At 36.8% G+C, this 15,575-nt stretch overlaps 2 protein-coding genes and 1 pseudogene across 26 annotated transcripts; all 3 read left to right on the top strand.

Moving 5' to 3' along the window:
* Window positions 1-3,496: 3,496 nt before the first annotated feature.
* Window positions 3,497-6,154, top strand: LOC104716948 (G-type lectin S-receptor-like serine/threonine-protein kinase SD2-5 pseudogene; annotated as a pseudogene). Its single transcript, XR_015568357.1, has one exon. The product of XR_015568357.1 is annotated as a G-type lectin S-receptor-like serine/threonine-protein kinase SD2-5 pseudogene (transcript).
* Window positions 6,155-6,249: 95 nt separating this feature from the next.
* Window positions 6,250-8,646, top strand: LOC104716949 (putative L-ascorbate peroxidase 6). Of its 4 annotated transcripts, none has more exons than XR_015568358.1 (10): window positions 6,250-6,523; window positions 6,681-6,786; window positions 6,929-7,044; window positions 7,187-7,304; window positions 7,397-7,456; window positions 7,546-7,642; window positions 7,738-7,821; window positions 7,918-8,039; window positions 8,174-8,240; window positions 8,438-8,646. XR_015568358.1 is itself a non-coding variant. In XM_087468940.1 (10 exons), exons 3-10 carry the CDS (start codon window positions 7,009-7,011, stop codon window positions 8,538-8,540), a joined length of 603 nt encoding a protein of 200 aa, XP_087325066.1. In that variant the 5' UTR covers window positions 6,250-6,523; window positions 6,681-6,786; window positions 6,929-7,008; the 3' UTR covers window positions 8,541-8,646. The 4 variants fall into 4 exon arrangements, 3 of the variants coding, with proteins under 3 accessions (XP_087325066.1, XP_010432737.2, XP_087325067.1); XM_087468940.1 differs by having other exon boundaries at window positions 7,187-7,237; window positions 7,414-7,456; XM_010434435.3 differs by having other exon boundaries at window positions 7,187-7,257; window positions 7,414-7,456.
* Window positions 8,647-11,496: 2,850 nt separating this feature from the next.
* LOC104720019 (protein WVD2-like 5) lies at window positions 11,497-15,180 on the top strand. 21 transcript variants are annotated; one of them, XM_087469143.1, is made up of 11 exons: window positions 11,548-11,875; window positions 12,039-12,080; window positions 12,231-12,346; window positions 12,636-12,839; window positions 12,947-13,192; window positions 13,315-13,355; window positions 13,541-13,612; window positions 13,734-13,830; window positions 13,913-13,984; window positions 14,064-14,174; window positions 14,273-15,180. In XM_087469143.1, exons 3-11 carry the CDS (start codon window positions 12,326-12,328, stop codon window positions 14,741-14,743), a joined length of 1,335 nt encoding a protein of 444 aa, XP_087325269.1. In that variant the 5' UTR covers window positions 11,548-11,875; window positions 12,039-12,080; window positions 12,231-12,325; the 3' UTR covers window positions 14,744-15,180. The 21 variants fall into 21 exon arrangements, with proteins under 21 accessions (XP_087325272.1, XP_087325269.1, XP_087325266.1 ...); XM_087469140.1 differs by having other exon boundaries at window positions 13,731-13,830; XM_087469137.1 differs by having other exon boundaries at window positions 12,636-12,848.
* Window positions 15,181-15,575: the final 395 nt, after the last annotated feature.

The raw sequence follows: 15,575 nt of genomic DNA, 5'->3' as shown, positions 1-15,575 counted from the left end.
TGCTAAAATGGACAGGCTGAGAAAAGAATTGGGTGATATATTCGACAGGCTGAGAATTAAGGTGAGGGTTATGGTAAGGTCAGGGTTTATATTGAGATAAATGTTTGTTAGACCGAGAAAGATACACTCGATATACTCAGGGAAAAAGTTTTCATGTTTGTAATGAGTGTTTACCAAAGAGATATACACTTTTCAGTATATCTCTAGGAGTAGACACCTCAAAAAGTTTGATTTAATCCTATTTTACTTGGGTTTAAAACTTATGCGTATGGGATATTTTACTAGAGATATACAATTGTTTTTTGATCCAATATAGCTTAATCACAAAACAGACATGTGTATATATAACACTATATTTATACTTTTCAGAAAGCATTTCAGCTTTTAGGTCCATCATATCTAATAAGATATGATGTCAGTGTTTCAAAAGTATTTCAAAAAGGATTGCTTAAAGTCAAGACAATATTCAAATACAATCATGGAGACAAGTTCATTTTCTTTTTAATAAAAACCAAACCAAATTTCAACCAAAAATGTTTCACTCAAAACACAACTAGATTATCCTATGGGACAACAAAAAAAAAAGGAGAATGTACCTCACTAAGGGAAGAAGACCAATAAGGAAGGTACCTCTTAGTAAGACCAAAGCTCATATCAGTCCTCACTCCTCTGAAAGTGCGGAAACATCTGTTCTGGTTTGATTTTAGAAAAGGGGAAGGAGACAATGCTCCAAATTCACAGAGATGACCTGCAACCAAAACCATCAATGGCATCACTGAATAAATAAACAGTCAAGAATTGAACACTAAACTGTAATTGTAAACAAAACAACAAGAAAAATTTAAAAGCAAACCCACGCTTTGGACGAGAGAAGATCCCGTGAAACCCACAACAAAGAACACCGGAGAGATCCTAAAACACAAGAGATATAAAAGTAAGTTAGACCAGAGTCTATCGGTTAATTGCTAACAATAATAAGCAACAACGATGGTGTGAAGTGAAGAATAGAGACCAAATTATATATACAACAAGAAGAATATGAAAGCTATGTTGCTAACCATCTCTATCTCTATCTTACTAAATCACACACAACAAGAACCAACTCGAATTCAAAACCACCACTCGCTATGTTGAAGCATATGAAAGCTAACCATCTCTATCTTACTAAATCACACACAACAAGAACCAACTCGAATTCAAAACCACCACTCGCTATGTTGAAGCTCTAACCATGATTGAATCATAAAATTTCAATGATAAAAAAATCTGATCAGATGCAGAAATTTCGAGATGTGAAAATACCTTTAACCTTGTTACAGAAAGGGCAAGCCTCGTACTGATACAGAACAACTTCATTAGCGTGAACTTCCTGACCATGAGACGATGCGGCGGTGGCATAGAAGAACACAATCCCAGCGAATCCGCCGGCAAAAGAAAGAGTTGAAATCTCCGGAAGACCGCCGAATCTTCGGGTGATATGTTCGGAGGACGAGATCGTTGTAATCGCCATGGATTGAGCGAGCCGTGCATGGATTGCGACGGACCAAGATCTCTTCACCGTTTCGTCGAGAGAGAGGAAAGAGAGAGATTGGGGAAAAGAAGAAAATAAGAGAAAAAAAAAACTGTGTTATATATTTTAACAAATTCAATTAGAAATTGACACGTACCGTGTCTTCACTGTGCCTTCCGATACTCCGTATAATAACAGTTCCTGCTTTTTGTGGGCCATTTCTTTTAATTTTTCTTTTCTTTTGGACTTAGAAATGGTCTCAGTAATCCAAAAAAACTCCACTGCGTGCTCTTAACAATCTCAAAATCACCTCCTCTATTTTCACAACTCCCCACGTTCCTCATCTTAATCTCTTTTTTTTTTTTTGGGCCAATTTACGTGTTATAAAGTAAGGGTTAGGTACTTATTTGTTGACAAAAATTTAAAGGTGGGAACTGTTTTCCCTTTCTCACGGTAAAAGTTACTGTAGAAACAGAGGAAGTAGTTCTGTGTTGAATCATTCATCATCATCCGTCAAAGTAAGTAGACACTAGACACAATATTAATACCAAACCAAAATATTTTCACGTTTGATGATGATCCATCTTTGAAATTCTAAAATTATAACATTTCATGATAAGATAAACACAAATTAAGAAAAAAAAGAGCTGGATGCTGCAATTTGTAAGGGACCCTTCATTTAAAGCAGCAGCAGCCTAGAGAGAGATAACAGAGTACAGTAATGGTTTTTCTTTTTTCCACATGTTTCATTTATTATCGTATAATAATTTATATATTTTCAGGTGGAAAAGAAATCCACTAGTTTTTTTTACTCTAACCAAAGTTTAGAGATTCATCAAAAAAATGAGTAAATTAATTAACTAGTGGTGAATGGTGATAACTCAATCCGTCGTTTTGAATGCAAAACATACTAACAACACGAACCCAAATTCAGATTTTAGCCACACAACGACTAACACGACACAATTGTTAGCAATCACAAAAATATGTGTTTAGTTTTCAACCATAACAATAATACAATAAAATAATCCCGTCATCCTAAATGTATTATTTTTAAATGAATATGTGTTGCCTTCATCAACAAATCTGCAATTTTATTCACGCACATAGTAGTATATTTTCCTCAACCTTGATGCAATCTGCAAAATATTATCTTAGTAGATGGTGGATGGGTCTTCATCGTCTTCTTCTTTACAAAAGTCAAAGGGTCACAAGAATTTGGAAAAATTTAAGAACATGTTTGTTTGAAAAGAGAAAAGTCCCCTAACCCAAGTGGTCGGATCTGTCCAAAAAGAAAATAAAATTGTGACGGTCACAACTCACAAGAGGTAAAGATAAAAAGGAAACGGATTTGAAGGAAACCGCTCAGAGAGATTTAATTAGACAGACCACTCACTCGCAGCATCTCTCTCTCTCAAACCCTCTTGTCGTCTTTCTCCATCAAGACAAACCAAATTCAAACGTCACTGATTGTGAGACAGAGAGGCAAAACAAAACAAAAACCCAGAGTGTGTGTGTTCCAATCTCTCTAAAATAATCCCTACTTCTATTTTTTTCCTCGTTTCAGTTTCTGGGTTTTAATCAATTTATCTCCTTTCTCTCTCTCTCTTCCTATCTGAATTCCAGTCTGAAATCGTCGGGAAGTTTTATGCTTTGTAACAACAACGCAAATGCGAGTTTCTTGTTTCTCTCTCTGTTTGCTTCTACTCTGTTTATCTCACCTCTGTCTCGGCCAGCAATCTTCTTCTTGTCGGGTACTGTGATGAATCTTAGGAACAATCAGTTTCTATTTAGAGAAGCGTAGTATTTCACCTGCCAGGGCTTTGAGATTTGTCTATTTGCATCTTTCTGGAATTTTCTCTTTTTTTTTCTTTTTCTTTCTCAGATCCATTTGACCTCATCCCCAGACATCAAAAGTTTAAATCCTTTTTTAAAGGGTTTAATTCTTGTCCATTTGTGTAAAATTCACCATCTTCGAAGAAGACCATGAGAGGCGTCTTCTTCATCGTCTTCGTTACGTGTCTAGTCTTCTTACCGGATCCTCTACTCGCTGGTGTAGCGTACACCGGGAGCATCACTCCAGGGTTTTCAGGATCTCAGATGAATTACATCAACAACGACGGTATCTTCCTCAATTCCAACAACTCCGACTTTGGCTTTGGTTTCGTAACTACACAAGCTTCCGTCACTCTGTTCACGCTCAGCATCATTCACAAGAGCAGCACGAAATTGATCTGGTCGGCGAACAGAGCTTCCCCTGTTTCCAATTCCGACAATCTTGTGTTCGACGACAACGGGAATGTTGTGCTGCGTGGAGAAGAAGGCGGAACTGAGGTTTGGAGACTGGACAATTCAGGCAAAAATGCTTCGAGAATGGAGCTACGTGACTCGGGGAATCTCGTTCTTGTTTCCGTTGACGGGACTTCGATCTGGGAGAGTTTTGATCATCCCACAGATACTCTCATTACGAATCAAGCTTTTAAACAAGGCATGAAGCTCACTAGCAATCCTTCTTCCAGCAACATGACTTTTGCTCTCGAGATCAAATCAGGAGATATGGTTTTATCTGTGAATAGCTTGACCCCTCCTCAAGCGTATTGGTCGATGGGAAGTGCCAGAGAGAAGATCATCAACAAAGACGGCGTGGTAACTTCGTCGTCTCTCCTTGGGAATTCATGGCGCTTCTTTGATGAGAAACAGGTTCTGTTATGGCAGTTTATATTTACTGACAACAAAGATGATAACGCAACTTGGATCGCCGTTTTGGGAAGCAACGGTGTCATCTCTTTCTCAAATATCGGAAGCGGAGCATCTGCTGCTGATTCTTCTACCAAAATCCCGGGTGATCTTTGCGCAACACCCGAGCCTTGTGGGTCTTACTACGTCTGCTCGGGTTCTAAAGTGTGTGGATGTGCGCCCGGGTTGTCTCGGGTTCGGTCTGATTGCAAAACCGGGATCACTTCTCCCTGTAAGAAAAACAAGGATAACGCCACATTGCCGTTGCAGCTCGTAAATGCTGGGGATAGTGTAGATTACTTCGCTCTAGGGTTTGCTTCTCCCTTCTCCAAGAAAACGAGTCTTGATAGTTGTAAAGAGTTCTGCAACAACAATTGCACGTGCCTTGGTCTTTTCTTCCAGAACAGTTCTGGTAACTGCTTCTTGTTTGATTGGATTGGAAGCTTCAAAAACTCTGGTAATGGAGGCTCCGGGTTTGTTTCTTACATCAAGGTTGCAAGTACTGGTGCGGGAGGTGGAGATAACGGAGAAGATGGTGGGAAACATTTTCCTTATGTAGTGATTATTGTCGTGGTGACGGTTTTTATCATCGCAGTTTTGATATTTGTGGCCTTCCGGATTCATAAGAGAAAGAAAATGATTTTGGAGGCTCCTCAAGAGAGTTCAGAGGAGGAAAATTTCTTGGAGAATTTATCTGGGATGCCTATCAGGTTCGCTTACAAAGATCTTCAGTCAGCGACGAATAACTTCTCGGTGAAGTTAGGTCAAGGAGGGTTTGGATCGGTCTATGAAGGTACTTTACCGGATGGTTCTCGTTTGGCCGTGAAGAAACTTGAAGGAATAGGTCAGGGTAAAAAAGAATTCAGAGCCGAGGTAAGTATAATCGGAAGCATTCATCATCTGCATCTGGTGCGGCTCAGAGGATTCTGCGCTGAAGGGGCTCATAGGCTTCTCGCTTACGAGTTCTTATCTAAAGGTTCGTTAGAGAGATGGATATTTAGGAAAAAAGATGGAGATGTTCTGTTAGATTGGGACACAAGATTTAACATCGCGCTAGGAACAGCCAAAGGTTTAGCGTATCTACACGAAGACTGTGATTCAAGGATTGTCCATTGCGATATAAAACCTGAGAACATCCTGTTAGACGATAACTTCAACGCCAAGGTATCTGATTTCGGACTTGCGAAGCTCATGACCCGCGAACAAAGCCATGTATTCACGACAATGCGCGGGACAAGAGGTTACTTAGCTCCGGAATGGATCACAAACTACGCGATCTCAGAGAAGAGCGATGTTTACAGCTACGGAATGGTGTTGCTAGAGTTAATAGGAGGAAGAAAGAACTATGATCCATCAGAAACTTCGGAGAAATGCCATTTTCCATCTTTTGCTTTCAAGAAGATGGAAGAAGGGAAGCTTATGGATATTGTTGATGGGAAGATGAAGAATGTTGATGTGAGTGACGAAAGGGTTCAAAGGGCGATGAAAACTGCGCTTTGGTGTATACAAGAAGATATGCAAACGAGACCGTCGATGAGCAAAGTTGTTCAAATGCTTGAAGGAGTTTTTCCGGTTGTTCAGCCACCAAGTTCTTCTACTATGGGATCAAGGCTTTACTCAAGCTTCTTTAAGTCGATCAGTGAGGATGGCGGTGCTACTACGTCATCTGGACCATCGGACTGTAACAGTGAGAATTATCTCTCCGCCGTGAGACTCTCCGGTCCGAGATAGTAATCTTTTTTTTTCTTTCTTTTAGCCAGTTTTTAGAATCTTAAAATAGGTTTTTGGCTCACCATATATATTGTTCTTGGGTTTTAAATCTTGAAAGAATAGTCTTCTTCTCTCACTCTCTCAGTATTGTATGTTCCGAGATTTATTATACTATAGATTACCCGTCGTTTTTCTCAACTGTGATAGAACTCCTTGTCGTTTTAAAGTATTTTGTATCTTTCGAATGCATGATGACGTGTCTTTTATCTCAATCAGAGTCGCTTCCTATTGGCTATATAACCTTTTGCTTACTGTATACGTGAGGGTAGACAACCGAATCCACGTGTCACATAAGAATCAGCTGAGGCTCGGTGATTCTCGTCCCACCGTTAAAGATGACGACGGCGACGACGACGACGACGACTGCGTCACTGTTGGAGACTTCTCTTTTACGGTGCGGCCCAACTTCTTCTTCTTTCAAATTCAAAGGCAAATTCGAATCTCCCGGGAAACATGTTGTAAGAACGTTAAGAGATTGGCGTATTCGTTGCGTCTCCGATGATCCTGGTAAGACCGGATTCTCAGTATCGCTAACCATTTCTATTATATGTTTTCCCGTTTCCGTCGATCTCGGAACTGAAGAGCTTCGTTTAATCATATTACTAAATGCTTCGAGTCCGATTCGATTCGTGCTGAGGTTGTTCTGTTTCTGCATAATTTATAGGTTCGCGTCCTGATTTGGTTTCCAGTAGAAGAAAAATGGTAGTCATGTTGTCAACAGTGCAGCTTCTGTCTCATTTGGTTACCCCATACGGCAGCAAGGCAGCTGAGTGAGTTTGAATAAATCTTCCTTAATATTTGTATAATTGAAGCCTGGATTTTGGTTTGGCTATTTGGAATTAGTAGTGTTTGAGGTTATTGTATTCCAATGTCTTGTGTGCTAATTTTACAAAGCGACTGTTTGGATTACAGCATTTATCCAGTGATGCAAAACGAAATAAGAAAAGTTGTGACAAAGGGTAAGGCTGCTGGTGTGCTTCGTTTAGTGTTTCATGATGCTGGAACTTTTGAACTGGACGATAATTCAGGTAACGGATGAGTTTTTAAATGTAAACAGTTGTTTGTTAGATTACAATTAGATATGGAATCTGTGTAAAAGATAGATACTGCAATCCACTAAGTTAAGATCTATTGTGTCTTGATTCTTCTTGGTTATGAGTTTAATTGCAGGTGGCATCAACGGGTCTATTGCATATGAACTTGAGAGACCTGAAAACACAGGTTTGAAGAAATCCTTAAAGGCACTAAATCCCTCTCTATTAATCTGTTAGCGTGAGCATATAAACATGTAATTTCGCATCTATGTAACTGCCTTTTTATTGCTCTTATATCATAAGTTTGTCAAATATGTTACATTCGAATAACTAATCTTCTTGATAGATGAATTCTTTTGTTAGGTTCTAGCAAAAGCGAAGGTTAATGTTGATGAGATACAACCAGGTATTTACTATTTGAACTATGCAGTATACTAAAGACATGTTTCCTGTCATGCGCCTTGGTGCTAATGTTTACAATCTCTCTTATCTCAGTGTCTTGGGCGGATATGATCTCTGTCGCTGGATCTGAAGCAGTTTCAATATGTGGCGGCCCAACAATTCCAGTACTTTTGGGAAGACTTGATTCAACGTATAAGCACAACATAAATGGTTTTTGTCCTCGTTCGATAGATCTCTGGTCACTGTTTCTATCTTTCCAACAGGGAGATTGTTTCATGTTAACAGGCAACCTGATCCAGAAGGCAAGCTACCTCCAGAAATCCTCAGTGCCTCGGGTTTAAAAGAATGCTTCAAAAGAAAAGGATTTTCGTGAGTCCTTACACAAAGATAGCTGTGGGTTGTTATAACATATTTTTGTATCAACGTTTTGTAACTCGACGTCAATGATTTTGTGTGCCATTGCAGGACTCAGGAGCTTGTTGCTTTATCTGGGGCACATACAATAGGGAGTAAAGGCTTTGGAGATCCGACAGGTTTTGACAATGCATACTACAAAATCCTTCTTGAAAAACCATGGACATCAACTTGTAAGTCTCATGACAAAGTTCTTAAGTTCTTTTACTCATACAATTTAAGTTTCCAACCATTCCTCCCCTATGTACTGAAGATTGATTGTAAGATTAAGATTAAGTATTTACATAGTTCTCTTCTTATGATGCAGCCAAAATGACGAGCATGGTTGGCCTCCCTTCGGATCATGCTTTAGTGGACGATGATGAGTGCTTAAGGTCTGAGTTTCTGAAAGTTCTTACTTTATCATTTGATTATCTAATATTATTTAAAGTAGAGTAGAGTAATGTGCTGAACACTTGGACTATAGGCTCATGGATAAAACTGGAATCTGTTGAACAATGTTCTTTTCATTTGAGCGATCTGGAAAACTGTTAAACTGATATAGATAGATTCGTGGTTTGAATGATGTCAGGTGGGTGAAACGATATGCAGAAGATCAAGACAAGTTCTTCGAAGACTTCACCAATGCTTATATCAAACTAGTTAATTCTGGGGCCAAATGGAAGAAGTTATGATGTATCTTTTGTTAAGCTCATAAGTGTTTCAAACATGCCTGAATAATTTGGGTAATAACGCTTATTTGCAAGTAAGTAAAAAGATTCTCTGCTTACTACTACAAAACTAAACGTCCAATATACTCAAAATTTACACTAACTTACTCGGTGTTTGATATGAATTCCATTGACTAAATTCATTGAATTGTAATCTTAACCACTTTACAAAACGAAAAAACCAATGACGTTTTTAGTCTTGCGCGTTTACAAACGTAGCAGTTTCGACGTATGTGGATTAAAGCAATTATTACTAAGTTAGTTCGAGTAGATTTTACTAGTTATGTTTCGTTCATAAACACAAAACCAATGAATGAATAGATAACATGTACGAATCGTCATAGGTAGATGTAGTTCTTATAGGAATATGCCATTTCTATGTCAAAAGAGATACTAACATGTGTGTTTTGTATAACAACTAATTTTTTTTGGCTACTAGTCATTATCATTTATCATATAAAATACAATGTGATCAAAGGGTAGTACAATCGCATTCAATTGGATAAGATAAAACAGATATTATGGATGGTAAAGCGAATCTTCCAACAACGATACACACCGACCAACATAAAATCAAAATCTGGAATAAAAACTGCCCACAGATAGCAACCATACTTCACCAAGTTTTTTGAACATCCAAGTCTCAAGGTGGTGTGACTATTGTCATACCATGTCACATAAGAGGATATGCCTAAATTAGTATAAGAATATGCGAAAGTAATGGAAACGATTAGTACTAATACTTAAATAAATATGTATATAGATAATATTTTCATTAATTTTAATTTCTTGTAAAAATAAAAGCATTAATAAAAAAATATATTTTTTCTAAAAAATGTTACGAATTAGTCATTCAAATATATTATATGAAAATGATAAAAGATAAACATAATGAAATTAGGATTAGATAGAGACAGAGTAGAGATGATGGAATGAGAAAGTTTTGAGAAGCAGCAAGAAAGGAAAGATGTCACTGTTGTACTTGTATCTTACCCTAATCACTGGACCAACTTGTCTCTTAATAAAAGTGGTTTTGGTGTCTAATCACTTTGCTTACTCTCTAATCACTCTCTCTCTCTCTTTCACCACCTCAGTGTTAATCAGCATAATTATACTTTAAGTTGTTACCACTTTTCTACTAAAGAAAATAGTTATTTCAGTTATTATAAACAAATTCAATAGAAAACGCATCAAACTCAACTAGTTGGGAAAATGGTAGGACACTTGTTTCCCCTAAAATGCTTAGTATTTAATATTAAGAAGTTCTTATACATACACACATGTATTATGGTTCACACATTACCGAAGCTAAGTAGTGTATATATTTGTAATAGTGTCACCACTAGGTCAGAGACAAAAAAAACTATGCATGTGTGAGGAGTTGTCGAGGATGTAACGACGAGAGATAGTTGTTACGCAACTATATGAATTGTTTATAAAAAATCTCACTAAGTTTGAGGTAGAAAACCCCAACAATTTTTGATGATGCAAATAAAAACTTATAAAACTAATTAGCAACGTGAGATATATAGCATATACTGAAACCACATTCAACTTTTCACTAAGCTAAACAAACATGTTTTGCTAAGGTGACCAAAAAGCTACAAATTGAAATATTAAGAAGCGTGTTCTTGGTATCACATCTAGACGATATGTAAACACCCTTTATTCTACGCAAAAGCTCATTTCCAGTATTCTCAAATCCAACTATAGATGCAAATATTGAAGTCTAAAATCAACGAACAAAATTGGTTTTGAGTTGAGATTCTGGAGAAACACTTTCTAAGTAGGCGGATTAGTTAACGTTGTTAGTTGGGTACTTACTAGTACTAATAAACTATTTACTTTCTTTGTAGTCAACGAAATTAAGTATAGTTAACTTTAGTTTGATTTAGTTCTTGGCCTACCGCAAGCTTTTTGGTGTGTACATGTGGGTGCATGTATTTAAATAAGTAACACACTTGCATATTTTATATTTATAAAATGGGAAATGCGTGCTTGTTAATTAATTTACTTACTAGTATACGTATATATTACAACTTTGTAATATTGTAAAATTTAATAGATGTACCATTATTTATTTTCTATATCAAAAAGATATTATTTATAAATCTGAAATAAGTTTTCTTAAAAATTGTCTACAATTCTCTCTCACACACACACGCGCACGTTTTCAAATTTAAGCACAAGTTATATATGATGATGATACAAAGCAATAAGTAGAACAAAACCACTAGACTACAAACATGGGTAGAATTTTTGAAGTATTATATGTGTTAAACTTTAGAAAACATGATCATTATATTATAATTAAGGTCGTTAGTTTATGTGGACAAATAAGAAATAATGAAGATTCCATGAGCTGGCCTCTAATATATGGGAGATTAAAGGGTGTTAATTAAAGTAGATGAATAAAAGGTCCCATGTAAGAAGAAGAGTATAATAGTATAACAATGTGGGGGATGATGATATATATGTGCATAAAAGCAGAACTAATGACGAAAAAGTTTTATACCACCGTTTTTGATTAAGAAAATGAGAAGGTCATGTCTCTCTCTCTCATTCTCACATTTTTGTACTAATTTAAAATCAAAACATAAAAGCAATCTAAACTATATCTTAAACCCCCTAATTCCGGGGTTTCATTTTATAAATCTGGACTTGGTTCCCACTTAATGTTTTTTTTTTTTTTTTTTTTTTTGCCAACCACTTATGTCTTTTTTTTTTCTTTTAATCCAAAGTTTTTCATATGTTTTTGTTTTTTAAATGTCTTTTTAATTATACGAGTTTAATTGAGGTTAAAAAAATAAAAATTGTAAGAGTTTGCTTTTAAAACTCCCCCACAAACACACGATTTAAAAAAAAAAACACGATTAAAATTTAAAAAAGGGAGCCTCAGAATAACCGTAATTAATGTAATGACGTGGTACTTAGATTTAGAATAAATAGCCGCTGTAATAAATATTAAAACCGTTTTGTCATTTTCCTTTTCTCTTCCAAATCTCTTTCTCTCTCTATTTTTTTTTTTTTTTTTTAAATTAAACACAGAGAGCGAGAGAGAGAGTCACAGAAGAATCAAAAACTTGTGTGTGTTGTAGTAAACCGAGAATCCCATCCTTCACAAACCCCAAAACCAACCCCAACCAAGAAAAAAAAAAAAAAAAAAAAGAGAGTCTAAAGAACAAATCGAAATCTCAGAACTACTGTGAGACCTCATCTCTCTTCATCATCTTCTTCTACTCTCATCCCTTCGATTTTTTGCTTCAATGGATATTTGATTTGCTCTGGGACTGCGTTTGGTGAGCAAGATTTGCGTCTTTCTCTTTTTTTGTTTGTTTTTTGTTTCCTTCTTTCTTCTTTGTTTGGTTGCTGTGTAAAATAATGGCGGATGTTCTTACGAATCTGAGCAACTTACTTTTTACTTTTGTCTGTTTTCATTTCATTGTTTTTGAGTGTCGGTAGATCGAAACTTGAACTCTCTCACTTACCGATTTTATTACCAGAGTGAGCTCTCTCACTACCACGAGATTTACTTCTTCTTTTTTTTTTTCTTACATGCTTTAGATTTGCTTCTACTTCCAGATTAGATTTGCGTTTCCGGATTTGTTTCTCTTAGATCGATCCATCAATCACAAATTAGGTTTTTTTTTGTAGGGTTTGGAGATATGTGCTCTCGTTGATCCTGTGGTGTAGGCAGAAAAATGTTGAGTAGTTGATTTGAAAAGCCTGACTTTTAGGGATTCATTTACATGTATACACACACTACTATTGTGAGTAGCTTATGTTTATGTATTGGAGAATTTTGTGGTTTCAACGCTTTGTATAATGTAGCTTAAATCTTTGATTGCTATGTTACTCACTTCATTAACCCTATGTAATGTAAGTGCTGTTGTGGTTAAAGTGAATGGCTTTTTTTAGGTATATACTTAACAATGCGGATTAAATGTTTCAGTTTTTTATCAACTTCTCTGCTCAGTTAACTTAAATTAGTTTGGTGTGCTCATACCTTTTTTTTTTTTTTTTTGTCTCTTGCCATTTTTTGTTGTTGTTGTTTTGTAGTTTACTATGGACCCTGAAAGTATCATGGCTGCTGCTGATGGGACTGACTCTACTCTTGCTAATGGTGGTTTGATTACGGAAACTGTCTGTATTAAAGAGAATGGGGTTGCGTCTGAAGAAACTTTTGATACTACTAGTTCAGAATGTCAGAATCAGGATTCCGGAAACATTTCCACTTTGGATGCAATTGAACACCTCAAAGAGGTAACTGAGGTTTGTATCTTCCGGACGGTCAATCTACTACTCTGTCATATTAACCACTTGTAATTTGTAATTAACATCTGTGTTTTGCTTTTCCTTTTTTTGGGTAGGGCACACAAGTTGAAAATGTAGATGATTCAAAGTGTATGAAAAGCGATAAGGCTCAACGGAAGCTAAAGCATGATAAACTCTCTGGTGCTAACAATGTATCATCGGTTCACATCAAAAAGAACAAAGAGGGCAAAACTGCAGGTGTTAAAGTGGCAGCATCAAATGGTTCTGTTGCTCCTAATGCAAGGCCAACAGAGCCTCTTAAGAGCAAATCATTCAATGGTAGAGAGGCTCAAGTCACAAAGGTAATCATCCCTCACTTTTTGCATCTAGGTTTCTTTGCTTTGGCTTAGGCTTATGTGTGTGTGATCTTCTTTCTTGCTGATCCGCCGATGATTGTTTCTGATTTGTTCGTTTTTCTTATCAGCAAGGGAAGCATGACTCTGCACCTGCTGAAACTGCCGCCGGGTATTGAGTCCTCATTTTTGAATTCAGAGTTTCTTTCCATATTGGTGTTCTCATGTGTTCACACTGCTAAAGCCAAAATATTTTGCCAATAATGGCATCCAGATCTTGGTGCTAAGTCTTTTCATTTCTTTTTTAGTCCCTAATCAATGATTGAAACTGGAAATTTCTTTCCCTTTTTGATGCAGGGACAAGGTGAAACCAAAGCCTCAAAAGAAACAAGCCCATGAGACATCTGAAGATGATACTCAGTCGTCTAAGTATTACTTTTACCTTTATATTTACCAGCTCTTCTTTCTTGTGGAAAGTTAGGGCCTTTCTGCATTTGCCTCTCATTTTTATTAGTTATGCTGATTATATGACTTGATGGTCTCTTAGTAGTCCGAAAGCAGACGATGGAAAACCTCGTAAAGTTGGTGCACTTCCAAATTATGGCTTCAGTTTCAAATGCGACCAACGAGCTGAAAAGAGAAGAGAGGTTCACATTTTGGTTCATTATTCTTAACCTCTCTCTAGAACATAGTTATAAATAATCATATATCTGCTTTCATATGGTGCAGTTCTATGTCAAGCTTGAAGAGAAGACTCATGCAAAAGAAGAGGAAATTAATAACATGCAAGCCAAGTCCAAGGTTGTCTCCTAGACCATGTTCTTTTTCACAGTGTTTACATTCCCGGCCTCTTCTAATAAAATCCTTGCTTTTCTCGCAGGAAACACAAGAAGCTGAGCTTAGGATGCTAAGGAAGAGCTTGAACTTCAAAGCCACACCCATGCCTAGCTTTTATCAAGAACCTCAGCCGCCTAAAACAGAGTTAAAGAAGGTACTTCTCCTCTCTGCTGAAGCTCAACCAGGATCTCAATTTTTACTGAAGTACTAATACTCACATTTCATGTGAAACTGTTGTTAATGTCCAAGAAGATACCACCAACGAGAGCCAAATCTCCAAAACTTGGGAGAAAGAAGACTGCTTCTGGAGCGGATTGTGAAGAAACTCAAACTCCTCGCATTGGTAGGCTAAGCCTAGATGAGAGAGCTTCTAAAGATAACTCAGCTGCTAAGGGAATTATGCCAACAGTTGAGCTCAAGAAACAACCAGTGCGTAAGTCACTTCCAAGATTGCCATCTCAGAAAACAGCTCTTCCCGATGGAAAACCCGCCCCAGCAAAAGCTGCCACAACCTCAGCGAAGGTGAAACCTGAAAAAAAGAAAGTTGAAAAAGATGCAGAAACGGTAAACCAGTCTTCACATCCTGTAGAAGAGGAAGCACAAGTGACTGTATCATCCAATGCTGATGCAGAAGATTCACATGAGATTGTATCTCCAAGGATGAATGAAGACAGAGCCGACAAGTCCATTGAGGTATCTGAAGCGGTTACTGTTGAGCATTGAAAACTCTGCGGTACGATCATTACTCTCAAGACTCATCATATCTCTTTGCATTAATTAAGGAGGACAAAGGAGAAAAAGAAACCGTATTATATTTATATAAATATATATCTTCAGCCTAAACTTCTATGAGAAGAGATGGGTAAAGGAGTGAAAAAGAATCATATAGGTTTGGTCCTAAAGGTTGCTGCTTTTATATATTCCTATGTTTGATGGTAATGTTTTTAATCTTTCTAAGTTGTTTTTTTGATGTCAAGATCTTCTTTTTCTTTTTCTTTTTGATGCTTTGATTACTAAAAGGTGAATATTCAGGAGATTCTGCGTTTCGTTCTGTCTGTGTATTCTTTCTTTATCTTCTTCTTTTTCTCATTTTTGTTATTATTGGCTTCTGTGCAATTTCTTTTGTTATAATTGATTCTACTCTTTGGCTCTTTTCCAAATTTTGTGGCTATCCATCAGAGTAATTAGTAAACAAGATATTGTAGGAGATGGATTTTGGGATTTCGACAAGAAACTAAACGTAAACGTACGTGGAGATAATGTTGCAATTTGCAAAGTAAGTCGAATTACTAGTTATTGTGGTTTGCGGTAACTACTATGTTATCGTGAAAATTGCTTTTCAGTCTTAGTCTGATTGAAAAAAGTGTAAAGCATTGTATCTTGATGTTTTCTCCTTTATCGTCGTAAGCTAAAGTTTTATTGGCATATGAACCCAAAAAGTTTTATTTTTGTCTGCAGATAAACCCATTAGCCAAAAATAGTTTTATTTTGCAAATTGCAACTGTCAAGAAAGACACAAAAAGCAATGGTGTTAACGACAGTTGAGCGTGACATC

The sequence above is a fragment of the Camelina sativa genome, chromosome 10, assembly GCF_030686135.1.
Source record: "Camelina sativa cultivar CO46 ecotype springtype chromosome 10, ASM3068613v1".
NCBI classification, from domain to species: Eukaryota; Viridiplantae; Streptophyta; class Magnoliopsida; order Brassicales; family Brassicaceae; genus Camelina; species Camelina sativa.
The sequence above is the reverse complement of the archived record's forward strand: the minus strand, read 5'-3'. Positions and strand labels throughout refer to the sequence as shown.

Excerpts from the sequence above, each read along its gene's own strand:
- LOC104720019 (XM_087469132.1), top strand. The coding sequence starts at position 12,326 with ATGTATACACACACTACTATT. Across the intron at positions 13,613-13,730 it reads GATGATACTCAGTCGTCTAA|TAGTCCGAAAGCAGACGATG; the intron begins GTATTACTTTTA and ends ATGGTCTCTTAG. Across the intron at positions 14,175-14,269 it reads CTAAAACAGAGTTAAAGAAG|AAGATACCACCAACGAGAGC; the intron begins GTACTTCTCCTC and ends TTAATGTCCAAG.
- LOC104716949 (XM_010434435.3), top strand. The coding sequence starts at position 6,352 with ATGACGACGGCGACGACGACGACGACGACTGCGTCACTGTTGGAGACT. Across the intron at positions 6,787-6,928 it reads TACGGCAGCAAGGCAGCTGA|CATTTATCCAGTGATGCAAA; the intron begins GTGAGTTTGAAT and ends TTTGGATTACAG. Across the intron at positions 7,045-7,186 it reads TGAACTGGACGATAATTCAG|GTGGCATCAACGGGTCTATT; the intron begins GTAACGGATGAG and ends GTTTAATTGCAG.